Source organism: Syngnathus typhle, linkage group LG19 (assembly GCF_033458585.1).
Source record: "Syngnathus typhle isolate RoL2023-S1 ecotype Sweden linkage group LG19, RoL_Styp_1.0, whole genome shotgun sequence".
In the NCBI taxonomy this organism is placed as follows: domain Eukaryota; kingdom Metazoa; phylum Chordata; class Actinopteri; order Syngnathiformes; family Syngnathidae; genus Syngnathus; species Syngnathus typhle.
In genome coordinates, this window is record NC_083756.1 from 8,483,050 (window position 1) to 8,509,624 (window position 26,575).

The 26,575-nt window shown below is 41.6% G+C and overlaps 4 protein-coding genes across 8 annotated transcripts; 2 read left to right on the forward strand and 2 right to left on the reverse strand.

Annotated features, from left to right (window-relative positions):
• Positions 1-894: 894 nt before the first annotated feature.
• plcxd2 (phosphatidylinositol-specific phospholipase C, X domain containing 2) lies at positions 895-4,746 on the reverse strand. The gene is made up of 8 exons (XM_061265971.1): positions 4,396-4,746; positions 4,038-4,174; positions 3,843-3,962; positions 3,682-3,735; positions 3,440-3,595; positions 3,100-3,210; positions 2,509-2,639; positions 895-2,095 (listed from the first exon to the last, which is right to left on the reverse strand). Exons 1-8 carry the CDS (start codon positions 4,496-4,498, stop codon positions 1,936-1,938), a joined length of 972 nt encoding a protein of 323 aa, XP_061121955.1. The 5' UTR covers positions 4,499-4,746; the 3' UTR covers positions 895-1,935.
• A 553-nt stretch (positions 4,747-5,299) lies between these two features.
• On the forward strand, positions 5,300-11,426 carry mak (male germ cell-associated kinase). Its single transcript, XM_061265694.1, has 14 exons — positions 5,300-5,444; positions 6,406-6,693; positions 7,286-7,340; positions 7,427-7,548; positions 7,822-7,901; positions 8,557-8,689; positions 8,757-8,928; positions 9,037-9,204; positions 9,277-9,519; positions 9,605-9,813; positions 9,895-10,034; positions 10,095-10,238; positions 10,532-10,651; positions 11,047-11,426. Exons 2-14 carry the CDS (start codon positions 6,590-6,592, stop codon positions 11,202-11,204), a joined length of 1,848 nt encoding a protein of 615 aa, XP_061121678.1. The 5' UTR covers positions 5,300-5,444; positions 6,406-6,589; the 3' UTR covers positions 11,205-11,426.
• tmem14ca (transmembrane protein 14Ca) lies at positions 11,380-12,743 on the reverse strand. Of its 2 annotated transcripts, none has more exons than XM_061265701.1 (5): positions 12,670-12,743; positions 12,057-12,141; positions 11,878-11,979; positions 11,724-11,811; positions 11,380-11,645 (listed from the first exon to the last, which is right to left on the reverse strand). In XM_061265701.1, the coding sequence occupies exons 2-5, from the start codon at positions 12,130-12,132 to the stop codon at positions 11,588-11,590; spliced, it is 324 nt and encodes a 107-aa protein (XP_061121685.1). In that variant the 5' UTR covers positions 12,133-12,141; positions 12,670-12,743; the 3' UTR covers positions 11,380-11,587. The 2 variants fall into 2 exon arrangements, with proteins under 2 accessions (XP_061121685.1, XP_061121684.1); XM_061265700.1 differs by having other exon boundaries at positions 12,650-12,738.
• A 1,949-nt stretch (positions 12,744-14,692) lies between these two features.
• On the forward strand, positions 14,693-26,092 carry tfap2a (transcription factor AP-2 alpha). Of its 4 annotated transcripts, none has more exons than XM_061265697.1 (7): positions 14,693-14,848; positions 18,276-18,695; positions 19,552-19,603; positions 20,838-21,060; positions 21,926-22,044; positions 23,299-23,440; positions 24,529-26,092. In XM_061265697.1, the coding sequence occupies exons 1-7, from the start codon at positions 14,816-14,818 to the stop codon at positions 24,812-24,814; spliced, it is 1,275 nt and encodes a 424-aa protein (XP_061121681.1). In that variant the 5' UTR covers positions 14,693-14,815; the 3' UTR covers positions 24,815-26,092. The 4 variants fall into 4 exon arrangements, with proteins under 4 accessions (XP_061121681.1, XP_061121680.1, XP_061121679.1 ...); XM_061265696.1 differs by lacking the exon at positions 14,693-14,848 and adding an exon at positions 15,923-16,070; XM_061265695.1 differs by lacking the exon at positions 14,693-14,848 and adding an exon at positions 16,751-17,166.
• Positions 26,093-26,575: the final 483 nt, after the last annotated feature.

A 26,575-nucleotide genomic window follows, 5' to 3' on the forward strand; every position in this document is an offset into this window, starting at 1 on the left:
ACCCACAAAAACACACATGGTAACGTTGGACAGCATTTCACAATTTTCATGTGAGCTCAGAGGCTCTGTGGTGAATTTTGTTTTTTTTTCTTGGGAAGCAGTCCCAACCCGTGATTGAAAACCAATCCCGTTTTAGACCTTTTTCTTCAACCGCATTTTCATGTCCATATGTCTTAAAATAAAATCCAAACCCTTTGAAAAATGTTTCCTCTCAGTAGGATGCCTGATTAATTGTGTAATTGGAGTACTCTTGTATCTACAGTAGTTTTAAAATGATCATAATGTCTTGGCTAGAAATATTATGATGCAACGTCAATACTATTTGGGGCAAATCTTTATTAGGTTTGTTTTCCCAGCTGTTGAAATACCGCAGCAACCATGGGAACAAATGTGTGTGACATCAGTTGGCACCATGAGTGGTTAGTGCACTTTACTCACCCTTTTGCTGGCAAAGTGATGTTAAACGTGGTGGCTCGACACAGCGGACATCCTTCCAAGTGTGTGCTGTGTTTTTTTTTTTATTGTAACACACAGGAGGTTACGCCACATGGGTGACATTATTCTCGATGAAATGCAAAAATGTCACTTCAGCATCAGTGCCATGTTAGAAGTCAAACTAGTGTTAAAACCAGACATAAATAATTGTTTGAGGGATTAGTGTCTAATTGTGCTAACTGGTTTAATCCGTCCGTCTGTCCATCCATTGGTTGTTGATTTTTTTTTATTTTTCTGAAATTGTGATGATAACCACAGAATCAGAAATAGCCCAAATATCAAACAATTTATTTGACAGAGCAGCTGCCACATTGAACATACAGTTATTTTACATTTTGATGAAGCAACTTTAGAGTGTCCACTACTGGGAGCTGATTCAAAACATAAGAAGATACTAGAGTGAGCAAGGCCCAATGTAAACAAGAGTGGAATGCTCATCATCAATCCGAGCTGCTCCTTTTCCACTCCCACTTGCCTGCCGTGGAATGCGTAATTACTCCGCAATTAAAATGCTTTTGCCGGTGACTTTTAATGACTGCATTCATGGTTGGGCCATAAGAGGTGAGGGGCAGCGCTGATATGAAAGCGCTCGGGAACTTTCTGTTCTTTCCACTGAGAGGGAAAACAGCTGTTGGGAATTGCCCCTCAAAGCAAATCTTTTATTTCTTCTTTTTACTTCTTCCTTCCTATCAGAATTCCTCGAATCCCTTTCCTGTGTTTTTCCCTGCTCAGACCACAGGAATGAAGACACTGCCACTATTTGTAATAAGTGAGCCAACATCGCACTTGTAGAAATACACACGTGCAGACTCTTCTATCTATTATTGTCATGAGCCAGGCATTAATGTCCATTCAAATATTTAACCAAACTTTGTTTTATAACACTAACAAAAATACTGTCCATGTATACATTGCATGTGATTTATATGCATTGTGTGAACCTTAACCCTACATTTCCTCCCTCAAGGTTTAACTGTATACATTTCTTGTTTAAGCGTAGAAGAGCCACAATGCCTCTCTTAGTTTCAAGGTTAAAAACGCTAACTTTAGCACACAAGCAGGCAGTAAAAAAAATTACGATCCAGACTACTTCTAAAGCATGCAAGGAAACGGACATTGGATTTATTTCTGCTAATGAATGATTAATTCGACAAATTATGAAATTTAACGGAAAGGGATCATCTTAAATTGTGTTTCAATTGGTCAGTAAGCGAAAATTAGCTCCACATATCCACTGGATTTTCTGCAATTAATTCATCTATTATTATGCCGATCCTTAATACAAACACAGGCCTCAACATTTGGCACACCTGCACAATCTATACAAAACAAGATGGTTGAGAGGCGGGGCTTTTTTTTGACAGGTGGATATATTTCGTGATGACAATGAATAGCAAGCAAGCAAGCGGTATAAAGCGGCACACCTTTGTCCAGTTGTTGTCATCTCACTTTATGTTCTTTTTCAGACAACAGCAAGTTGTTGAGTCTGATGACAACGTTGGCAAAGTCAGTGAGTTCCACAAAGTCAGAGGTAATGATGTTGACCCCGTCCAAGCCTGGCCTCTGAACCTCCACCCAGGACATGATGGCAGGAAGGTTTCTGGTTCAAAGAAAAAAGGGATTAGATCAGATCATGTTGATTTCATGGTGTGGATGAAGGAAACCTGTTGAAAACATCACAACCGCGACAGACGCCCTTTTCTCTCAAATATTTGGCTGGCAGAACAAAACCAGGAAGTCAGTGCGTTTGTCTAAATGCGATAAACAATCTTGTTTCCTCAGAGGTGCCAAATTAGAACTCTTGTCTTACTCAAGCATCCGTTCAGGAGGTTCGCTCCCCCAACGTGACTGACTTTTTCCTTAAAAATGTGAATACAAGAAGGATTTGTGCTCCAATTGATTTGCATCAGTATCTCCAGCATTAGTGACATTAATTCAGTCAAGGAAACTTCTCAGTCAAAAAAAAAAAAAGTGCTGGCCTAAAATGTCCAATTTGATGACAAAAGCGCTTACTTTTCCACCAAGTAATTCCGTAGCCCCCAAACCAGACCCTTGGCCACAGTGTTGACCCGAGGTGTGAGGATGGCCTGGGACACGTGGAACGAGCCCCGCTTGGCTCTTTGCTTCAGTGTGCTTTCCAGGAACTAAGCAGAAAAATGCAAATGGAAGCAAATTCAGATCAAGAAGAAGGCGGCAGCCCCACATCAGGTATGCTCACAATTTCTTCCCAAGAAGGAGTTTTGCCTTGCCTGTCACTCAGTGCTCGCTTCACTTGCTCTTTTAATAAGTTAGGAATGTGGCTGATGTTCCCTGAGACAACTGAGCCATATAGAAATAAGATCAAGTTGAATTGAAATGAGAGATGTGGCAATCTTTAGCCAAGGAGAAATGAATACAAGTCATTCTAGATTCATGGATTGTCCCAGAAATGGAGATTTCGTAACGAAAACAGTACACTGGAATGCCAAACATTTCCGCTATTGTTGATCTAGCGGTTTTTTTTTGTGAGCATTTTCCTTCATTCATGATGATTCATAATAGGGAAAAGTTAATACTAACGTGAACTAACAAAATTCACATGACTATCAATAATGAGACACTTACCTGGATGAGCTTGCTTGGATCAGTTGTGTTTGCCCATGGTGCGGGGATCTTGTTACCAGGCCACATGACAGGGACACCCTGAGCTGATGGATGATGGTAGAAAACAATCACCTGCAAGAGTCAATTACTGTCTTTAAATGATAAGAAGCTGCAAAAAATTAGCACTTCCACAAAGTTGGTGCTCTTTTATAGAAATCAAGGACTACACCGGATTTGTATAGAATTTGAATAAATACTGCCTCCTGCTGCCGATTATTGTACAATGCTCTTTTCTTCTTTTGCGTTGCTCCCTTGCCATCATCATCACTCCATATGAATACTGATGTCGTGAGAACCTGACCTGATATTTGTTCTTCCAGAGGTAGTCCAGAGTGATGGTCTCCACGTCACAGTTCTTACAAAGCTTACTTCCAAACACTTCCTGAAGCATTTTGATGAGGTATTCGTGGTGGGCTGACCCCATGGCATAGTAGTGGTTGAAGTCCAAGAAGATGACCTGTGTCAAACATCAATTGGTTGACCTGCTAAGCACCATTCACCACATTTTTGAAGCTGGTGATAAATACAAAAATAAAAACTTACCTCTTTCCTGTGCCTGCACAAGAAGGAGTTGATTTCTATAAGACCATCTATCACCTTTTAAAACAGGGAAAACATTTCATACTCAAAATCTGGTAGAAAGTATTGTCAGATGCAAAGAAGGCACATCTTGGTGTGCTACGTCAAATTTCTCCTTTGCCCACCTTGTGTCCAAAGAGACCGTGGATGAAGAAAATGTCAAGCCCCGGTTGGCCTGGTTTTGAAGAGACCCTGAGATCAAAGTAGCGAATACCTGCATCTAGTTGTTCCTTAAACGACAGATTCTGCAGAAATATACAGGAGCATAGAGTGAGCCTCCGCCGTTACAGAGAATCCAAGGTGACATTTAGATTCCGTACCTGTGTCATGGACCACTTCACCATCACCTTTTTGGCTAAAACGCTAAACATGGTAGCCAGGTACTTGACATAGACTTTTTGATCAGGACCTACTGGAGCACGAACATCCACCCAATAGGTGAATGAGTCATGAGACCCTGGAGGGGGGAAAAAAGAAGAGCCAAAATTGATGAAAAGATGAGAGCCTGATTCCTTGGAGCCAATGAAAAAGGTTAATTTGTCGATTAGTCCAAAAATAAATTGCTATCTGGTTTGAGTCATGGATTTGAATTTGGGCTCTAGTGTCCATGTGGCATTCGCATGTTTTAAACAACTAGGTCATTCCAGATATATTGAGGGGGGGGGGGGGGTGGCTCACCTGGAACTGCAAGGTGTTTGAGCGGCATGACAATTAGTTTGGGGGGCAGCGAGCCCATCCAGTCGGCGTTGGCGTTCCCGATCCCAGCAGGTCGAGTCTTCATGCCTGCCTGCGTTGTCCAAAAACGTCCCTTCAGGAAATCGCTCTGCAATGCAGGGGCCAAATGTGGAACGTGTCCCCTCCAGCCATCAGTAGTTTGGATCCACTAGACATCATTTTGCAATGCGAAATGTGCTTGCACCATGATTGCCTTTCTGCTGACTGGTCACTGGAACAAGTTCTGGTTTCGTTGATAGTGGTGTTGCACGTTAACGACCTTTAGTAATCCTCTTAGGAGAACATTCCACTCATTATCCTCTGACACCCAGCTGTCTCTTATCCCAGGACGTAAAGACCACCCTGAGGCAGGACAACTCATGTGCATGGTAATTGTCTTTCTTTCTTTCTTTCTTTCTTTCTTTCTTTCTTTCTTTCTTTCTTTCTTTCTTTCTTTCTTTCTTTCTTTCTTTCTTTCTTTCTTTCTTTCTTTCTTTCTTTCTTTCTTTCTTTCTTTCTTTCTTTCTTTCTTTCTTTCTTTCCTTCTTTCTTTCTTTCTTTCTTTCCTTCTTTCTTTCTTTCCTTCTTTCTTTCCTTCTTTCTTTCCTTCTTTCCTTCCTTCTTTCCTTCCTTCTTTCTTTCTTTCTTTCTTTCTTTCCTTCTTTCCTTCTTTCCTTCTTTCAAGCATATTCATATACACATGATGATACAATAAAACATGAATACTTTTACAATTAAAATAGAATGGTGTCAGGTATTTTTTACGTCATGGCACTTATTTGTTAAAGACAACAAGTCCCACGATGCATTGCGTTGTTATGCCGGAAGTAGTGTGTTTTCGTTACCATGGAGAGCGCCCTCGCACACAGACGCACGCACAAAAAACACGCGCGCATGCTCACACACTCGCACAAAGGTCTTACCGCAAATGCGAGACGCTGCGTAAATTCTACGGAAAGAAAGTGTCGCTATCACCAACAAGCAGAATATAAGAAGACGCTTCTATAAAAAAGGTGAGTTTAGAACATTTCTTTGTGGAAGGCTGGACTTGTGGAAGAGCTGGCAAAAGCTAACATGCCAACCACAATTTTTTTTATCATCCTCTGCTAAACGGTGATCGATTTTTAAGATCAGTTTAGGAACAGAATCGGACTTTGGGTAAAAGTATTTGCTCCATCTACAACCTGTTGTAATAGAGTAGAACAATCGGGGTTTTTTCTTTTGCAGTTCAATTGACCTTGATGAGCCACCTACTGTCATGGGACATAGATACAATTTAATTCTCTTAAATCCTGCTAACAACAGGTGCCATATGTGAGGGTGAAGTGGAGTGCTGGCTGGCTGGCTGGCCATCTGTCCTCCGGCTGTACTTCCTGAATAGTCACAGTGTTCTTAATCTTGAAGTTTTTTTAAAAATAGAATAGCAATAAAATAGAACAAAATCTATTTTTTGCTCGACTTTTTGAATTAAATCATTCAAATGTTATCAAAGCTGGAATTTATAAGGTCGCAATCCCACATTAAAAATATGACAATGGTAGTGGGGATAATTGTTATTCTGAGAGAATAAAGTCAGTATTATGACAAATGTGTTAGTGTACATGTTTGTATTTAAAAAAAAAATACAAATTATAATTAGCCTTTTATTGGGTTCATTCTATACATTTTGCACCTGATTGCTTAGCTCAATTCCAACTTACATTCTAAATCTATTCTACTGTAATAAAGCTCATGCATATCATAGTAGCAGTTTAGCGCTAGACATGGCGGTGATATAACTTATCTTATATCTACATCCCTGTTGGCCTAATCTGCTGAGAGCTCGCTACGTCATCCACTTAAGGTGTGCGTGTCCTAGTGTGACACCATTGTCACTGGGACCAAAAAAACAGGAAGCTACTTTTCTAACAAAAAAAAATCACATTGTGGAAATTATTCTTTAGTAGTTGATCATTAAATATATATTCTGCGTAGGCTTGCCATGGCTGACTGCTAACAACGAGTGGTGACACCCCAACCTTCCAAGATGTGTTTTGAATCACAGAGCTTCGCCTCATTTAAACCACTTCCTTGGGAAAGTACACACAAACTCTCCAGGAAGAATAAAGGAGATATCTAAAAAATAAGTTTTGAAAAGCTGATAAAACCATTGTGAGACATGATGAACCGTTACACCACCCTGAAGCAGTTGGGTGACGGAACTTACGGCAGCGTGCTGATGGGAAGAAGCAACGAATCTGGAGAACTTGTTGCTATTAAAAGGTAAGGAAGATTTCTAGCTCTGATGTATGAAATGAAAATTATATCACCAATTGATTGGGAAATACATGTTTTTAAACTACTTTTGATTCTTGGTCTAATGTTATTTTAGCCTATCAGCAGGGGTAACCAAAATGTTTGTATGTCTTTGTTTCAGCAGGCTTCAATAATACATGAGCAAGCCAAGCATGTGTGTGCAGCTTGATTGTTTGGTTACTATGTAAGACAATACATGCACGGTGGTGAAAGGGAGTGAAAGTAGAGGGGAGGAGGGTGTGTCACTTTGCTGACATGGTGGAAAAGGAAGCGTGAAAATGGCAGGCAGCAAATCTATAAGGAGATTATGATATTCTCTTGAGTGCCGTGTTAACAAGAGCTAGGGAGTTTGAGTATAAATAGCATTGCGAAACACGTCGACTTTACATTGAAGCTTACCATATGCATGCACAATTACGCAATTGGTTATTGTTATCATTCAAATAAAGATATTCAGCTATGCAGGAATTCTGCCTGAATTTTAAATGGCACTATCAAATCATGTGATTTAATATGTTTCTAATATTTCGTCTACCTTGTTCACAACTCTTTTTCACAGAATGAAGAGGAAGTTTTATTCATGGGAGGAATGTATAAACCTAAGAGAGGTCAAGGTAAGAAGGGTTTTTAATTACCACTAGTACTGACTGTAACCTGGCTATATGGGCATTAGGTAACATTACTGCTTTCTATTTGCCAGTCACTCAAGAAGCTGAACCATGCAAATGTTGTCAAGTTGAAGGAAGTTATCAGAGAGAATGATCATCTGTACTTTGTATTTGAATACATGAAGGAGAATCTCTACCAGCTTATGAAGGACAGGTAAGGAAATATATTACAATGCCAGGAGGACATAGGTGTCAAACACAAGGCCTGGGGGCCTGCAAAGACAAATTTGTCAATACTAAAATTAGAAATGGCCTTTTCTCCCATTTTTATTACCATTTATCTTTCTAAAATATTCATAGTTTTTTGTTCCTCCCAAAAATGTAACTCATTTGACTCACATGATCACATTTGACTTGTAAGATTCCAAAATAAGATGTTCCATGTGACGTGTGACTTATGGGAATTCTTTTAATCTTCTGTTTACAGAAGGAAATTATTCCCCGAATCAGTGATACGAAACATAAGCTTTCAGATATTACAAGGTCTATCATTTATTCACAAACATGGTAGGTGTTTTGCAGTTCCAAATGAGTGGCCTCACACTATAAGATTCCCTCTAAGATTTGAATGCTGTATCAATGGGGAATGATAAATGAGCGGAAGATGGATTTTTGACTGAGCAAAATGGTTGATTACTGGGTGGAATCTTGTAGCTTATGAAGTCACCATCGCCGTTTGGCTTTACATATCTCTTGCCTATTTCTATTAAACTAGTTGGTGGATTCCTCTTGACAGTCTTGCGGCAATAACAAAAAATACAAAATCATGCTCATGTTTCCACACATCTAGTTTGCATGTCCCTTTCTTGACTTTGGTCTTTTTGTTTTGTTTCTCTTGCTTTTCCTGTCTTTGGCCTGATGTTAGAGAGAATAAGATGTTCTCAGAGAATGAACTTAGGAACATCATGTTCCAAATATTAGCTGGTTTGGCTTTTGTGCATAAGCATGGTAAGTAGCCTTACTCTGTCGCCGCTTCTTCTTCTGTCAGTAGGAGTAGTTGAGTTGCATTTGTTAGAATTAAAAAAGATAACTGGACAAAAAATACTGACATTTACAGCAACACTCAGCATTTTCACATTTGGACTTTTTGTCCAGGTATCTTTGCTCATGTAGTATCTGCAAATCTCAACTACCATTACAGAATGTCAAATATTGATTCCAGGTTTCTTCCACCGAGACATGAAGCCAGAGAATCTCTTGTGCATGGGCCCAGAACTGGTCAAAATAGCAGATTTTGGTCTGGCTCGGGAGATCCGATCAAAACCTCCCTATACTGACTACGTGTCCACAAGATGGTGAGAGCTTGTGTTTGTATTCAAGCATTCCCTCTTGTATTTAACCCAGATGATTTTTTCTGCCTAGGTACCGAGCACCAGAGGTTCTGCTCAGGTCGTCTACTTACAGTTCTCCTATCGACTTGTGGGCTGTTGGATGCATCATGGCAGAACTCTACACACTCAGGCCTCTTTTCCCCGGGAACAGTGAGGTGGATGAGATTTTCAAGATCTGCCAAGTCCTAGGTACTGTCAAGAAGGTGAGACAAATATGCACGATTTAATCAAACCGAAATACTTCATCATACATGGAATCATGGGTAGTGTGAATGAAAAATGATGATAAGGCATTTTATTATTTTTGTTAGCTGGAGTGGCCAGAGGGCTACCACCTGGCTTCAGCTATGAACTTCCGCTTCCCTCAATGTGTGCCGACCCCCTTGAAGACGCTTATTCCCAATGCCAGCAGAGAGGCCATTAATCTGATGAAGGACCTGCTTCAATGGGATCCCAAAAAACGACCCACCGCTGTACAGGTAAGCGTCCCAAATAAGGCTTCTAGTAAATATTACAGAACCGTATTGATAATCTGTGTGGTTTCTGGCTAGGCCCTGCGTTACCCGTACTTCCAGGTCGGACAGGTCTTGGGTCCCCGTCCTCACAGCCAAGAAACCAAGACGGTCCAAGCTCGACAAACTATCCAGAAGCAGGTCTCTGATTCTCGGGTGGAGCCCAAACAGTCCTCCTCGGAGGTCAAGGCGTCTGAATCGTCACCCCGACGCACCCAACAGCCTCTGCAGCAAATCACCCTGCCTCAAGCTTCAAATAAACCCGGTGGCATCAACCATGTCGTGAGTCCCTTTGAACTGGAATTCTAATCTCTGACAGATGCATTCATCCCGAGCGTGCTACTTGACTATGACCGGCTGCCCCCAGGAAGCAGCATCGCTGGGCAATGAAAACAAAATTGATCCAGGTGGACAGGGCGTGGTGAAGAACGGAAGACGCCGCTGGGGCCAGACGGTCGTGAGGACATCAGACAGCTTGGATGATCTCGATCAATCAGACATGGCTGCTTCTCACTCAAAAAAACCCAGTTTGGGAAATTCAGAGGAGGAGAGGAACTCAAACAAACTTCGGCCACAGTATGTGCTGAAACTTAAGACGTCAATTGTCCAGCTCTCGAGATATTTACAAATGCAATTTCCTTTTTTTTAATCATACAGACCCAGAGAAGACAAACCTCTGTATTCCTTCAGCGCTATTACAAAACTACCTAACAATATTAAAGTCGGTCCAGTGGAGCCTAATGTGCCAGGATCTGCGGCGCGCCAGCATTACCTCAGCCAGTCCAGATACCTGCCCGGTAAGACTCCACTGCTTCACTCGTGCGACAATCTAATGAGGCAGATGTTTGTTTTTCAAGGTTTGATCGGCAAGACGCAGGCCATGTCAGGAGAAAAGGCGCTGAGCGGTATGACGTTACGGGACTTGTGGGAGAACTCAAACACTGTAAACAAGACAATTGTTCCCATTGGAGCAAGATTACCCGTCAACAGAGCCAATCCCGGTGAGAAGTCATCAGGACACAAATGAGGATCTTGTGGTTGGTGGATGTGTGCTGTCATAATGGTATAAAATTAATTGGTAATAAAAATTGCTAGCAATGTCTCTATTTTTTAAAAGTGAAGACAATTTGTTATTTTAAGTATTGACATGAAGTCCATGCCCAATTTGTCTTGGCGGGCCACATCAAATGATGTGACGGGCCATATCTGTCCCCCGGGCCTCGGGTTTGACACCTATGATTTAGACTGCTAACCTTCTAATGAGTTTTTCCTTCCTTCCTTCCTTCCTTTTCAGGTAATTTTGTGAGCACCAAGTATAACTTATCCGCCGGCTACATCCCTTCATTACAAAAGAAAGAGGTTGGCTCTGTGGGACAGAGGATCCAGCTGGCTCCTTTAGCCGGCCATCACACGGGTAAACAATCCTCTCGGGTATTTCTGTCCAACCGACTAAAGCTTGACTGAAACCTCCCACTTTCATCTCATTTCCAAATGTTTGTTTTTAAGCATGCGCATGCAGATTTGAACTCACTTGAGGTCTTTCTTCTCATTTCACTTCCTTTCAGTCAATTCTTCCTCTTCTCCAGAAATTAAAAGAGACAAAACCAAATGTTCAAAACCAAAATCCATCTCATCTTTGAGTGAAACTAATGAAGGTATTGTGATTTTCTAAACAGCGGCTGTGATTTACTTGGACATAGACGTATAGTTTAGCGTCAATAGACAGGACTCACCTGAGTAGTATTTCATTTGAGCCAAACGTACCTGACAATTATTTGACTCCATGTCAAAAACACTATTTTCTTCTAGATTACAATGGTTGGAAGAGGAGGACAGAAAGAAGTCAGCCAAAAGGCAGCAGCTACTCAGTTCTGGGGAAAACTGGGAATCTCATGTCCAGAGTTCCCGCTGTCCAGCCGGTCCACGGTAGAGTCGACTGGACTTCAAAATATGGTGGAAATCGGTAGCAGGGTGAAAGAGGAGCAAGTATTGTTTCTACTCCAATTTTATTCACCTTTGTAACTCGCTGGTACAAGTTTGTACTGTAATGTCAGATGGCATCAATTTATGTCATGTTTGTTAATTGTTCTGTAGATGTTTTATACAAACAAATAAATTAAAAAAAAAAGAAAAGCACTAACATTTAAATGGAATTAGATGCTTTATTTCAATTTTTTTTTGGTACAAAATGAGTTTAGCATACAATGTAATTCATACTCCAGGAAATGAAGCATTGAGCTGAATTAATATTTTATGTCTACAGGATGCATACAATATTTTTGCAGAAATTAATACTAATTAAAACTAATGCTTCATTTTCGTGACTGTGCGTAAGTGATGGTTCTTCTCATCAGGATTGCTGAGGTTTGTTTAGAAGCGCCACGCTGAGTTTCCCCACCATCAGAAGACTTGGAACGCAAAGAAATAAAATCAGGTCACTTTGACAGTGCAGAAATCAAACAAGTCATGCAACGGTGCAAACCTACCTTGCACCCGCCATGAGGCCGGCAGGCATGAATTTCCTGGAGCCGTAGAACCTTTTTCCCATGACACCTGTCAGTGCACCTGATGTAGCTGGAACACACCACAACGCGTTATCAATGTGAAAATGGAAAAGGCAACACAATCATAAATCCTTACCTAGAGACAGCCAAACATTACTGGGGTCATTGGAGATCTGATAGGCGCCAACACCTGCGAGACCCCCAAAGAGAAGTCCGGCAGCCAGGGAGGGAACACTGCCTGGAAGAAGCCACACAGAAGAGCTCAGCACCTGCATCTGACATCCCGGACGTGGAGGACGACTCAATTGCACGTACCTGCTTTCACATAGCCCATGACTCCCCCTGATGCCACCAGGGCTGCATATCCATATCCCACCCAATCCACAGACATGTTTGAAACCTGTCAGTACCAATGTTCCCATTGTTCATTTTAACGACATTTAAAAAGTGACAAAATACCCAAAAAATAAACATGAAACCGGTTTAAGACGACACGACTTCTACATTAGGAATAAAGGTTGTGCAGGGCAGCACAAAATTATTCATACTTAAAGAAGTAAAAATCAAACTTAATTGGCTGACTTGATCACAATGCGCAAGACAATATAGAAACAACTTTGAATTTGCATGCTTTCCTCATTATAGCAGAAAAACTCAAAGATACAGCAAGTACTTAATATCTAAACAGCTAAACATAAAAGAATGAAGACGATGACACAGCGCACAGTTGAAATTTCCATGCGTCTGGCTGCACAGATAAGCCCAACTGTCACGACAAGCCAATGAGCAATACGCATTTTAATTGTTTGACATATAAAAGCAATGCACGTTTAGAAACTAAGCGAGTTAGCGTGACATTTTGACGACCATAGAGTCAATGTAATGATCAAATAATATGTAACACTTGCCCAGAAAAAGAAAACACAACCTTGCTTGTCAGGTTTGTCCTCTGTTGTTGCCTGTTCCTTGTTTCCCACCGGAAGCTAATTGTAGTTACACAACGTTTTGGCGAAATGTATGATGGGAAGTTGTGTTTTTATAGGCAAAGCCGCTAAAACACTAATACTGGATACTTTTTTGTCTACCCCTATCCCCTTTATACTTTAATAAGCATCTAGATTTAACCCATCACTAGATGAAAAGTCACGCATTATTCAGTTTATATTTTGGCAGTAATACCAAAGTATTAACACACATACGCAGAAAAGCATCTTCCAGTTCTGTTTTGCCAAACTTTTGAATAATAATGATTTATTTGCTATATTTTCTGATCCTCTATAACTAACAACAATTGTAAATCCCACTCATTCATGTATAATTGAATCTAAAATCGGAAGGTTTTCACTTTTGGGGCCGTAAACTGCACTTTTGTATTTAAGCGCAAGATGGCGCCAAAGGATAAAACGAAGTTGCATTTAAGTGCCACTTGAGTGCCTCATGCTTTTCTATCGAAAGGTGGCGGAAGAACACCACAATTTATGCACATCAGGGTCACACACATTCGCTCAAAACAATTCTTGCTGAAGAGGCATGACATGTATTCAAAAAGTTGGACGATTTAGTCAATTTAGATATAAAGTGTCATTTAAAAAAATATTTTTCTTTTCTTTTTTTATAAATATAGAAAGCATGTCTGACACGTACAGTAACATCGGTGACAAGAACAAAATAAAAAAACGATACCAAAACAATTCAATAACAACCGCAAACATAGTAAATAGTACATCGATAAATACAAAAACATTGTTGCCATTGTTGCTGTAATAATTATTTCAATGTTAATGGGAAGTGCCCGAGGTGCACTTTCTGCCGCTTAAAGACAGCTTGCAGGTTTAGGACATCATACGCCTCGGGCCTGGTGAATAACAAGCTCCAGACAAACTGGCTGGATATTCAAATAGAGCTAGTTAAGGAAATAAAATACAGTCGCCATCTCCTCTAGTTTTAAAACAATATTCACCACATTTAGTTTTTGCTCGATTAGTTCAGCTGTTAAAATGTCTTATATTAGATAAAAACAGCGTAGTCTGAGAGCGAGTGGTACAAGACGGAATTAATATGCAGTACAACAGAGAAACATAAAACGCATTGAATAATTAAGACTACTATTATAATAAATATAATTTAAAGCTTTGAGTACGAGCATCACGAGCGCACGTGCCAGCGTGTGTGTGTGTGTGTGTGTGCGCGCGCGTGTGTTGATGCGCGCACTTACGTACGCACATTTACATGCGCGCAAAGAAGACAAGGGGGTGGGAGCTCACTCACCGTTGGCTTGGGGCGGTCTACGTATTAGAAATAAACAGCGGCTAAATAAATAATGACGACACGGCAAAGAAGTGCAGGAGCCAACAATGTTTACGGTTTAAGTTTTTAACTTGTTTAATATGATCTTCTAACGTGACAAAACGGTGGACAAAATCGTAGGCCTATATTTATACCTAAATAAATTAATTACTAACAAAAGTTTTAGTCATGTAGATTACAAACGGAAAGGAATGTAAAAATGAAATAATGAATTATTACAGCGACTGGTCCAGGGTGTACCTGGGGCGCCTTTCACTCAAAGTCACACGCGCGTGAAAAAGGAATGGGTGAAATAAATTGTTATCCCTCGTTTAACAAATGTTTTAGAATTTAAAAATTATATTACGTGATAACAAAAGCATTTTAATTATGATATATATATATGATCTACTTATATGTCCATATTTTCTATATATTATGTTAAAATATTTAACTTGTTAAAAATATATTGATCAATTGTATGAAAATAAAATAGAGTAATGCCTAATCATATGACATGCAGGAGGCATCCCACATCAATTCACGTATATATACCATATATGGTTGATCTCTCCTTCTCCACACCCGCTCCAGTGCGCATGCGTTCACAGGTTGCCACGCACCGTCCCCGTCCCCCCCACCCCACCCCCTCCCTCCCTAGGCCAGGTGAGACGATCTGGTCCAGGTAGAAAAAAAAGTAAAAGGTTTTACTTTGAGACCGGAGGCTCACGACTCGGGCGGTTCGACCAAAACAAAGCAAGGAACGAAGAAGACAAAGAAGGAAAAGCATGTCAATTATGGGCAAAATTGGGGAATGGCAGGTATGTGCTTCTTCTGCTTGAAGACAAAGCTCCGCTGAACGTGCGAAAAGTGTCACAAGTGTCGACTTGTTAGTAGATGGCGCTTTACGCGTTGTCTGCATTATTGACAGCATATATTGGATTTTGCAGCCTGATGCCTTTGACTTTATTAATAGCTAACCTTTTTATTTTAAGTACTATATTGGGACGTATATTATTTAACATCTAAATCTGCTTGCACATGACATGGCACGTACATGCGGAAAATTGCGGAATTTACAAGTTTTTAGTTCAGGCAAAATAATATATTATGGTGTAAGTTTCCAATCCTAAAAGACACTCACTCAGATGCTGTCATTGTCAGCCAGTTTCGTTGCTCTTTGTCTCATTAATAACAACTAAAGAAGAGGTGTCAGGGGGGTCGTCCACCCCCAAAAAAATGTTAATCCAGATTTGAAGCGGGCCAACGCCTTGCCAGAGTGGCGGGCGACCTGTCTGCTCACCTATGATCCTACTGAGGTGAGGGCTGGGCGCAGGGGCCGGCCGGCGACAGGGCCGAGCCAGGCTGCATTTATCCGCTCATTCACATGAAACGAGACCATGTTGTTGTGTTAATTATTGACACCCCCTTGTCCCCAAAAAATAACCCACACAGGTACTCACTCCGAGGACCGCCTGTAAATGTTCAGCCTTTTTACCATAACAGTACAAGAATAGCCTCACAAGCTCTGCGCTCTCAATGGGATTAAAATAACAGTTTGAAAAAGAAAGACTGACAACAAAGTGTGTTGGCTGCTACATGCATAAGACGTGCTGCCCCTATACGTTTTCACAGACCCCCCCCCCCCATGCGCGCGCACTCAAACCCCCAAAAGTTGCATTCTAATTTTTTTTTTTGGTTTATATACCTGTGCAATGTCCACGAATGTTGCATGAATACTTCCGTGCGCACGCGTGCGTGTGAGTCTGGGTGAATCGCAGTTGATATGATAATGAGAGCCATGCAGTCGTAACTCCAGCCCTCCACTTTCACCATTAGAGGGAGACCTCAGAGCGCAAGACAGGGAACGGCAAAAACAGGCTTGCGCGCGCGAGCTTCAATAAAAAGTAGTTTTGGAGCTGAGCGGGGAGCACAGTTGACTGAGTGCAAAAACTGGGCGACACCTTGACTCAATAGTCACCTCAGCGTCCCATGAAAATGCTCTGGAAATTAACTGATAACATTAAATATGAAGATTGCGAGGTAAGGGACTCCTCTTCATCAATTCATACATTTTTCATTGATCTATATTTAAAACTAATGCCGTGGGTTTATTAATAGACATTAGTGTTGTATTGTTATTTAAATGTATCATACTTTTGACAAGTGAAAGCAAGTGTTAATCAACAGTACTACCACTACTTCTACTACTACTACTACGACTACAAAATAAAATAATAATAATAATAATAATAATAATAATAATAATAACAATAATACTAAATTATTGTCATTATACAAAAAAGGAATTCTACATTATGTTCCATAATAGCTTTCTTTTATTTCTCCATATTCTACATTAAACGTCATTTCTAAAACACAGGCCTATGACCAACATTTTTTTTTGAACGCATGTTTTGTAATATTCTTAGTTACTGCCGAAATGTACCCCTAATCTTAAATGACACCTGATAATAATAAAAGTGTTCACCTACCCTTGGATCGAATCTAAATAATTATTTTGACTATACTCGGCAGGTGTTTTGCAACACAGGGGCTTGTATTGAGTGATTAAATTGTGTTTTAACGTGTGCAATTTGAATCGTGAGATCATGCTGCTGCTGCTGCCCATGCTTGAGGATGTGTTTGAGACTAAGTGGCAGCTGCTGCTGCTGCTGCTGCTCTTGTTGTGGCCATGGACAAAGTTAGACGGTAATATCAAGGACTTGTTTTGGACTGGGGAAGCCAGTTGGACGTGTTTTCAGAGCACACCAGGTTTGACGGGACAGGCAGCTCTTGGTAGGGAACGAATATTAAAGAAGAAACGTCTAACCACGTTTGCTTTCACGTCGTGGTTGTTTTAGTATTTTTTTCTTCTTCTTTATGGCAAGTATCGCAAAAACATGCGGGATTTGGCCATTGGAAAAATGCGTGACTGGTCGGGGAAGGTGCGTTTAGCCGTGCGGAAAAGTTGCGCCTGCCGAGCGATCTCGTCTCCGAAGATTTTTGGTTGCTATTTTTTTGCGTGCCCAGTGGATTAATTGGATCCATGGAGGATGTGTCAGGGTCTGAGGTGGAAAACAAAAGGTCTGGAGACAAAAATGAACTGGTCCGAGCTGGCATATCGTCGTCCTCAGAGGTGCATACACACACTATCTTTCTTTCGTTCTTTCTTCTCGTCCACATCTTTTTTTTTTTTTTTTTGCTTTGCTTTGGCCTGGGACCCTTTTAAACCCCCTCCCCTCTCGTTGTGATTCGTCAGAGGAGAGTGAATGTCCCTCTTTTTGTCTCTCGCTCTCTCAACTCCCTCCTCGCTCCCCCCGCTCTCTCTCTCTCTCTCTCTCTCGCTCTCTCTCTCTCTCTGATTAGATATTCTGATTCCTCCTTTCAATGGACGTCATTTAAGCGCAGACTTTGTGCCCCTGACTTGCGTCCTCCGCTCCACGCACCACTTCCGACTATTCTTTCTGGCGCCCCCACCCTTCCTTTATGTATATCTATTTTTTTATTGTTGAAGTGTTCCGCCACTGCTGGTGCGCCATGCCCGGGCTCTGTTAGGAGTCCAGCAGAGAGGAAAAACGAAGAATCGGCTAATATGAGCTCGAGCGAGGGGACAGCAGCATCGTGATAGCAGGGAAGGAAAGAGAACAGAAGAGAAACTTTTGGCTTTTTGATCGGGGTCCAATCCTAAATCCACCAACGTCCTTGAATGCTTTTATTTTTATTAGATCCAAATGAAGCGCAACGGGGATGTAATTTATTATTTCTAATGGATTATCGCTCTCTTGCTGGGGCACGTATCTGATCTGCGGGGCCATCGCGATCTTTTGCAAGGGAGTCTTTTTTTCTGGGGGGGATTTTTTTTTTTTGGAGGGGGTAAATCGCCTTTCTCTCAGCTCCAAGAATCGTTTTTGAAGTTATAGATTTTTCAAAAACATCCTAAGATGTTAGTGCACAGTTTTTCCGCTATGGTAAGTTGCTGGAACCTTGGCTTGTCAAATTTGACGAATTTACTGTGCACAGTAATAATATGGTTGTTTTATAATTGTCAGTGCATGCGCAATATGTGCATGCGTAATTTTGAAAATGTGTAAAAAAAGAGATTGAGATTTTTTTTTTCAGAAATAGTGAATGAATTCTCGTAATCATTTGATTTGTGCACTCGGGCCTTGCTTAAAGCTTCAAAGAGTCTGATTATTCGAACGCTTGTCAAATGTATTTTGAGGATTCATTTGTATGCATCAACAGGACCGCCACGACGGCACCAGCAACGGGACGGCAAGGCTACCTCAGCTGGGCGGCGTGGGCCAGAGTCCCTACACGAGCGCGCCGCCGCTCTCTCACACGCCCAATTCAGACTTCCAGCCCCCGTATTTCCCCCCGCCCTACCAGCCCATCTACCCGCAGTCTCAGGACCCTTACTCGCACGTCAACGACCCCTATTCCCTCAACTCCTTGCACGCCCAGCCGCAACCGCAGCACCCGGGCTGGCCCGGCCAGAGGCAAGCGCAGGAGAGCGGCCTGCTGCACCAGCACCGCAGCCTGCCCCACCAGCTGTGTCGGGACTACCGCAGGGAGGTGCTCCTACCGTCCGGCCACGGCATTGACACGGGACTGTCGGACTCTATCCAAATCCATGGAATACCTCACTCTTTAGAAGATGTCCAGGTAAGCTTCTTTTGCTCAATTCAAGTGCCAAACTGGTGTCACAAACGCGCACAAGAAATTGCGCCGTCATCATTAAATCATTTATTTTACTTAAAAAAAAAGAAGAAGATTTTTGCTTCGCAACGCATATTATTAAACAATTAACACAAATTGACGTGCGAGTGACATCGTTTTCTGATTATTATGGCAAAGTGCGCGCTTAATACGGCAAAAATAATTTCAACAATTCCTCCATATTATTTGCTAATGGAAGTTAATCTTTATTAATTATTTTTGGAAAAAACGTAAACCTTAATCCCCGTCAAATGTGAAGATTATGAGGATCAAAACCAAATAGCGACACAATGTGTTTCGTTTATTAGGTTGTTCTGCTAATATTAATACTTTTAATTTTGATAATACAAAATGCTGCAATGATTTAACACGTGTTAAAACGGTCCGTAGCCCCGATTCTCACGGAGAGGGGGTTTTCATCGGAAACAAACACCAAAAATCTTCTAATTAGTTCATAGGCCTTTTTTATAGGCTGCTGTCGTAATTACTATTCAATCTAGATTTGAAGTTGCCTTATGAGTGTGTGCCTTTATGTGCGTGTGTGTGATGAGAGGGCGGAATTAGGTCAGGATTATGGGGCGACACGGAGTCGTTATTTAAGTCTGACATTGTCTTGCACTATTATATGCCTTCAAAATAGAATACGCGTATGCTATTTATATTTAAAAAAAAAAAACACTGCAAGGTGCGCAATAATAATAAACGGGTATGATCCGTGTTTGTGTAATCGCGTTTGCGTGGCTGATGTATGTTTTACGCCTTTGTGCCTAAATGTGCTCTTTTTTGTGCATTTCTGTCACAGCCTGTTGAGGATCAAGGAATTCACATTCCCGACCAGACTGTAATTAAAAAAGGTAAGCAATTTCCTCCGAGATAGATCATGCGTGTTTCTGCAAGTTGACACACGCGCGCGCGCGCACGCAAACGCACGCACACACACACACACACACACCGAAAATTCTGCTCGAGAGAACTCAACGCTGTAATGCCTGACTGATCCTAATATGCGCTAGCCTATTTTTCATTACATGCTTTCCAAGTGCATCAAACTGGGTTGCACCTTCCCCCCCCCCTCCCCTCCTCTTCGTCTTTCTCGCTGATGGAATTTACTGTCAGCGTTTCACATCATGCGCGCACATGAGTTGAGAGGGGCTGGTGGGCTTTGTGAGGCCCGGCGCTGTATTAATGGCCAGTGGATTCGCTGGTTGGTGGAAGCCCAATACAGCGGCAATCACGCTGCACGGTCCAAATGCTCAAAATGGAAGTCAGTGACGGTGGATGGAGCGCATGCATTGGGCCTGCTGTGTGGAGGATGAGAGCGTGTCGCTTGGAAAGGGGAAAAAGAGGACCATGAAAATGCACTTTGCTATAATCACAAGCGTTTTGAAATCTGGTTTGAAGCCAATTTAGTTGGATTACGCCGGCTCTTTTATACATACTATGCGTGTGATACAGCGAGGGGGTCTTTTATTGTTAATGCGTTGTGTCAGGACCAATTGGCGCTCACCAGCAGCGTTTTGCGATATCAGCCTATTTATTTTTGTAGCGCATTATTATCACTATTGTTTTTATTCCACGCTCTTTATCTGCAACATGATAATTGGCCTCTTAAATGTGTAATCTCAAGAGTTCGTTTGACTCCCATTGTCTCTATTAGGCTCCCCTGAGCCATTAATGTCACAAGTGATCCATCCAAAAGAGCGCACAGTCCCTCTTTGTCTCCGGTTACTGCATGAGCACCGAAACAGCGTGAAGGCCAGTCGAGCAGCACCCACCAAACACCCTCTATCTCAGCTCTCTATTTTACCATTGAAAATATCGATGACATATCCTAGATATTTAAAACAGCATGTGATAGCAAATGATGATAAAAGTGCTGTGATTGTACCGTGACTTGAAATTGATATTTTTTTCCAAAGGCTGATTTTCTTTTGGCGTGGCAAAGCTGCTGAGAGTATACACATGTGCTACTCTAACCTCCCATCTCATTTAGTTAAGGCTTTGCATTGCATGAAATTCACTGAGCACAAATTCCCCCCCCCCCCCCCCCCTCTCTCCCTTTAACCTCCCTCCCCTCCTCCCTTCTAGGTCCGGTGTCTTTATCCAAGAACAACGTCTCCGGCATCCCCATCAACAAGGATGGACTCTTCGGCGGGGTGGTCAACCCGAACGAGGTGTTCTGTTCGGTTCCGGGTCGCTTGTCTCTGCTCAGTTCCACGTCCAAATACAAGGTGACAGTGGCGGAGGTACAGAGACGCCTCTCGCCGCCCGAATGCCTCAACGCTTCACTGCTAGGCGGCGTGCTTAGGAGGTGAGGAAAAAGTATGATACGTACTGTACTCTCTCTCTCTGTCTCTCCCTCTTGCTCTCTCTCTGTCTCTCCCCCTCTCTGCCCTATACCAAGAATAATTAAAATCGACCAAGCATGACACCTTGCTGCCGCATTTAAAGCAGGAGGGGTGTGTGTTAAATTCCATATTAACTTCACCCTCTCCCTCTCCTTCTCTCTCTCTCTCTCCCCTTCTCTCAAATTAATGGAGGTTCAGCTCTATAGGCCCACTGAAGGCATTACACATGAAAACATTGGTCTCTGGTGAACTGTCTACTGAAGTGCTGCAGCCTGTAATAGAGCTGCCTATTAACTAGGGCTTTATTTATTCATTTTTGCACAGTGTGTCTGCCAGTGAGACGCCGAGCTCTTTTTGGCCTTTATTAATGACAGGTTTCACAAATTGTCGAGTTTAAAAAGCTAAATTAGAAATCCAAATTGACTAACATCATATGGTGCCACGACACACATCCCACAATTGTTACATAACAGATCAGAAATTAATATGAATATATCTAGATAAAAAAATGGGCCACTTTTCCTTTTCTTTGGGTGGTTCTGTGCAACACGTTTTGGAGAAAAACAACCAAATAATTGAGTCAAATTGACCCAAATAGCAGCCGCTGTCTTCTTAAGCCATGCATACAACTATTTTTAGAGCCTATGATCAATAACAGATTTTGGATTCTGGACTCAAGAAAAATTGACGCTTCATTTCAGAAAGCATTTGGACATTTTGGGAATATTTGCATACTGCTAAAGATGAGTGTGTGTGAGGGGGCTCTGCAGATTAGCCCACTCACAAAATTCCACCGCGCTGAACGTGTGCTCCATTTTATTGTTCCAGGGCCAAGTCTAAGAATGGAGGGAGATCCTTGAGGGAGAAACTGGATAAAATCGGCTTAAATCTACCTGCGGGCAGACGCAAGGCAGCCAACGTCACCTTGCTGACGTCACTAGTAGAAGGTGAGCTGCAGCAAATCTCGTTTTATAACGCGATACCAGGTGGTGCCCCCCCCCCCCCCCGCTCTCTGTAGCCTTCCCTCTTTTTCTCGCTCTGTGTTGGAAATCAGCATATGCGCTCATGCGTGTAATGTGAAGCGACTTTGCCTTGCAAGTAATAAAGCATGAAGGGTGTGTGTGAGTGTGAGTGTGTGTGTGTGTGTGAATGCGCGCGCGCCTGCCTGCCTGCCTGCGTGCGTGCGTGCGTGCGTGCGTGCGTGCGTGGAAAGTGCTGGTAATTCTCGTGGCTTTTCTGTGTCCCTTGCAACAGCCTCGCGTATAGGTCCACGGCTGGCCTACTTTGACGCGCGGAGGGGGTGACTCCGTTTGTCGTGTTAATTATTGGGTGCTGCTTGTTTATTGGGTGCCGCTGAACCCATTTCACCACGTGGACGAAAAGTCAATTGATTTATTGCTCTAAACATTAATAACGTCTCGTTTGAATGGCACTTCTCCGCACTTGCGTTTGCATACATGTTCAAATATTCACTGCGTATTTGTGAAGCCTATTTGGGAAGATGTTTATTGAGCAGATTGCACGGTGCTTTGCAGACCTCATTATTCAGCGGTGTACTGTGAGTTTAGAAGAGGTGATGCTCAGTTGGTCCCTGTTAATCATTGTTGCAGAAACTAATGCAATATTCATCGTTTTGTTTGTATTTTAAGCGAGGATTTTGGAGGAATAAATTGTTGCTATTAGTTTCGCTATAATTAAAACGCTGCCATTGGAGATTGCTTCAAACCATGGAAACAAGGAGGCTAGACTTGAGTACAGATTTGATGCGAAGTGACGCATGTTTGCGTGGCGTTAAGGCTTGGGGGCAGGAAGTGCTGCAGGAAATTGAAAGCAATGACTTGGAGGCTACTAAAAGTTAGATTAAATTAAAACGGGTAAAATATGTGAAGCGAACGTGGGATTGGAGCGCTCACCTGTGTGCTAATGGGTTGTGGATTTTTATTGCTAATCGATGACGCGCTGCCTAATAGGACACTCCGTCTATATTTCAATCCAGTATTGTTCGCCTTCACAATAACGTGTTCTCGCGGCACCGCCGGAAATGATAGTCATTTTAAATTGTCTCCGTTTCATTTACCGGGCTGCATTTTTTTGCGGTTTTGGAAGAAATTCCATCATTGTGTGTGAACTGCCGTGTCACTGTATTTAATAATAGACAAACGCATCGAAGCTAATGTTTTTCCTTGCATCTCTCCTGTCAGGCGAAGCGGTACATCTTGCCAGGGATTTTGGTTACGTATGTGAGACCGAGTTCCCCGCCAAGGCAGTAGCTGAATATGTAAACCGTCAACACTCCGACCCAAACGAACAAGTCCAAAGAAAAAACATGCTACTGGCTACAAAGTAAGTGCGCACTCTCGTTCTGCTTTAATGAGCTCGGGGCTTGACATGTGTATGATCTGTAGGAACCAGCTGCACGCATTATGCAGAAACATTTCGGGTTTTTTGGGTGGGGGTGCAAAAGTTGAGCAGAATAAAAACAATACATATTGTCCATGAAATTCCTCGAAACAGCGTTGTGGTAACAAACTTGAAAAAAGAGCGTGTGCGTTTCGTGGGTCCCTTTATATTCGATTTGGGAGCGAGAGAAAAAAACACAAACAACCCCCACAAATATTTTGGCTGATTTCGTTACTGTGATTTTAGTATAAAAAGCACAAAGTAATGAAAAAGAAAGAAAACAACAGTAATGTAAAAAAAAAAAAAAAATAGCGCACGTCAAATTCATGACGTCATTTCTAGGTCACGTTATAATTGATTTGCATTCGTATCGAACACGCCCTTTTAAAATTTGTTTAAAACCGGAAAAAAAAAAAAGAAACAGAACATGTTTATATTCCATTTAGGTCACGTAGTGTAATAAAGGCTTTTTAAATAAATAACAATAACGAATATTATTAATTTATATTTATCACGACACAAGATGCATTGGTATTTTGGCATTGGTATTATTTTTTTCTTATTGTCGCCAAAACTCACACAAAAATACATTTAAATTAAAATAACACCCAAAATAAACAATTACACGTATAATGTAACAGGTGCTTGTCACTGATGGGATAGGTCACGTCATACTAATTACGTTTGAGGGTTTTAAAATAAAATAAGGACATTTTGCATTAGATGTAAAAAAAAAAAAAAAATCGCTTTAAAGGAGCAGATAAATCTAAATTAAAAAATGTTGAAGCATGTCGCTAAGTCACGTGATCTTGCGTTGAAAAAAAATAACGTGAGCCATTAGATTTTTTTTGTAACACAAAGAAAAAAACGTAACTGTAAAAAATAAGGCAGGGGCAAGTCACATGACTAACTGGTCACGTGATTTACTTTTTTTTTTTTACTACCTAAATGTGCCCCCCCCCTTTTCCTTTCCACAAGCGCACGTTACGTATTAGCATACTAACAGGCCATTTGCGGTTATGTCTCCACAGGCAAGTGTGCAAGGAGTTCACGGACCTGTTGTCCCAGGACCGTTCGCCGTTGGGGAACTCGAGGCCGCAGCCCATCCTGGAACCGGGTATCCAGAGCTGCTTGACCCACTTCAGCCTCATCTCGCACGGTTTCGGCACGCCGGCCTTGTGCGCGGCCGTCACGGCCCTGCAGAACTATCTGACCGAAGCCATCAAAGCCATGGACAAAATGTACCTCAACAACAACCCCAACAGTCACTCAGATAACGGCACTAAAGGCGACAAAGACGAGAAGCACAGAAAGTGATACCCCCCCAACCCCCCCCCCCCCTCTCCATTAAGGGGCCAAATCCCCGGGGGCCCTTTTTTTTGCCCCCTCCCACCCCACCTCTTCTTGTCTGGGCTCTCCCACCCATCCAATATAAATATTATAAATAAAACCGTGCCACTTGCTGATCTTGCCACGTTTTCTTTTGTCTAATGATGGCCAATTTTTTGGATTCGCTGGGAAAACGACACAAGAATCTTCCAGCAGCTGTATTATTATTATTATTGTTGTTATAAAAAAAAAAACAAAAGAAAAGAACAGCTCCAGGGTGTGGAAGAGGTGTGTTTGCTCACAAAAGACGTCTGATGTTCTCCCACCACCTTCTTTTTTTTTTTTGAAAGAGCTGCAAGCAATGGACTGAAATCCAGCTACCCATTTGAATTTTGTGAGACGAAAAAAAGAAAGAAAAAAAAAACGAAAAAGAAAAGAAGAAGCCCAAAGATGGCCGAATTCTTCTATCAGTATTGTGAATAATAACTTGGAGAAAGTCAACAGAGCTCCATGTCATCACTTCAAACTCTCTTCTCTCTCCAAGCGACCAACTTGAACTTTTTCTTTTGAATTTCAACACGATTCACGGTTATATAAGGGAATCAGTGTTCATGTATGTATATATTTATTTATGTGTAATTTAATGGGAATTGTAAATATGGTGCGTCTGTTGAAACCTTTTTTTTTTTTTTTATTTATCTGGTGCCTCCTGTTTTAGTGGGTTTTAATATTCGGTTAGTTCTTCATGTGATTTAATGGTTCTTAGGAGAAAAAAAAACAGAAGTTTGGGGTCTTTTTTTATTTTATTTCTCTGGGATATTTCAATTCAGCCCTCTTGTAGCATGTTGAGGCGACATTGAAGCAAGTGAACAAATTGAATAGAAATAAACTTCCACTTCTCTCTCTCTATCTATATATATATCATCCTTATTCCGTTTCTTTGCTCATTTCACACCCAGGAGAACGTGTTGTTTTTTTGGTTTCTATTTTTTATACAAGATTTTAATGTGTCGTGCCAATCAGAAATACCCTCCTGTTCCTCCTTGAAGCGCCATAAAAGCAATAAATTGATTTTTTTGTTTTTCTAAAAAAAAAAGAATTCCAAACACTTTATTGGGATACACCTAATCTTGTTCTGTCCGATAATGTCCAAAAATTGGAGGCGATTTTAGCTGTTATTGTATAGACACGTGCTGGCAATAGTTCCCAATGCCTGATGTATTATATTCCTTTGTTGCCCAGAAAAAATAAATATTTGATACGCTTCATCTGTACATCTATTTATTTTTTCCACCCGCTTGTTGTTGTTTTTTTTGCCTATTTCTCCCATTGTGAACGGCAACAGTACAGTAATTGAGTTTAAGTCTCCCTTGACGATATCGCTTTTGCAATACGAGCTGAACTCATAGCTCCCCCTCAAGTATAATAATAATAATAATAATAATAATAAAAATAAGATGTTAAAAAAAAAGCCTTCAGATTGGTATGCAGGCCAGCAATGAGCATATAGTAGTGTTTGAAGTGTGCGAAAGAAAGAGAGAGAGAGAGAGAGGGAACTCTCTGGGGTGTATATACAGCCCTGCTGGTCTGCAGCATTGTTGGAAGACATGCATCAAATATTTGTTATGTTGTTTGCCTCTCAGTGTAATCACCGCCGTCGTGCGATTCTCTCTTTTTTTTTTTTTTTGCGTCGCTGCTGCGTGTGGCCTTTAGGCTTGATTGGTTGCGCAGAGACGCACGCAAAGCCAT

What these genes read in the sequence shown, in the direction of transcription:
- plcxd2 (XM_061265971.1), bottom strand. Translation starts at nt 4,498, where the DNA reads ATGAAGACTCGACCTGCTGGGATCGGGAACGCCAACGCCGACTGGATG. An exon ending in CAAACACCTTGCAGTTCCAG is followed by an intron (nt 4,175 to 4,395) that starts GTGAGCCACCCC and finishes TCCCCCCTCCAG; the next exon opens with GGTCTCATGACTCATTCACC. An exon ending in TCTGGAAGAACAAATATCAG is followed by an intron (nt 3,211 to 3,439) that starts GTCAGGTTCTCA and finishes TGACTCTTGCAG; the next exon opens with GTGATTGTTTTCTACCATCA.
- tmem14ca (XM_061265701.1), bottom strand. Translation starts at nt 12,132, where the DNA reads ATGTCTGTGGATTGGGTGGGATATGGATATGCAGCCCTGGTGGCATCA. An exon ending in CATGGGCTATGTGAAAGCAG is followed by an intron (nt 11,980 to 12,056) that starts GTACGTGCAATT and finishes GGCTTCTTCCAG; the next exon opens with GCAGTGTTCCCTCCCTGGCT. An exon ending in TAATGTTTGGCTGTCTCTAG is followed by an intron (nt 11,812 to 11,877) that starts GTAAGGATTTAT and finishes GGTGTGTTCCAG; the next exon opens with CTACATCAGGTGCACTGACA.
- tfap2a (XM_061265695.1), top strand. Translation starts at nt 17,077, where the DNA reads ATGGAGGATGTGTCAGGGTCTGAGGTGGAAAACAAAAGGTCTGGAGAC. An exon ending in GCTGACGTCACTAGTAGAAG is followed by an intron (nt 22,045 to 23,298) that starts GTGAGCTGCAGC and finishes CTCTCCTGTCAG; the next exon opens with GCGAAGCGGTACATCTTGCC. An exon ending in AACATGCTACTGGCTACAAA is followed by an intron (nt 23,441 to 24,528) that starts GTAAGTGCGCAC and finishes ATGTCTCCACAG; the next exon opens with GCAAGTGTGCAAGGAGTTCA.
- mak (XM_061265694.1), top strand. Translation starts at nt 6,590, where the DNA reads ATGATGAACCGTTACACCACCCTGAAGCAGTTGGGTGACGGAACTTAC. An exon ending in TCAAACAAACTTCGGCCACA is followed by an intron (nt 9,814 to 9,894) that starts GTATGTGCTGAA and finishes TTAATCATACAG; the next exon opens with ACCCAGAGAAGACAAACCTC. An exon ending in TTTAGCCGGCCATCACACGG is followed by an intron (nt 10,652 to 11,046) that starts GTAAACAATCCT and finishes ATTTTCTTCTAG; the next exon opens with ATTACAATGGTTGGAAGAGG.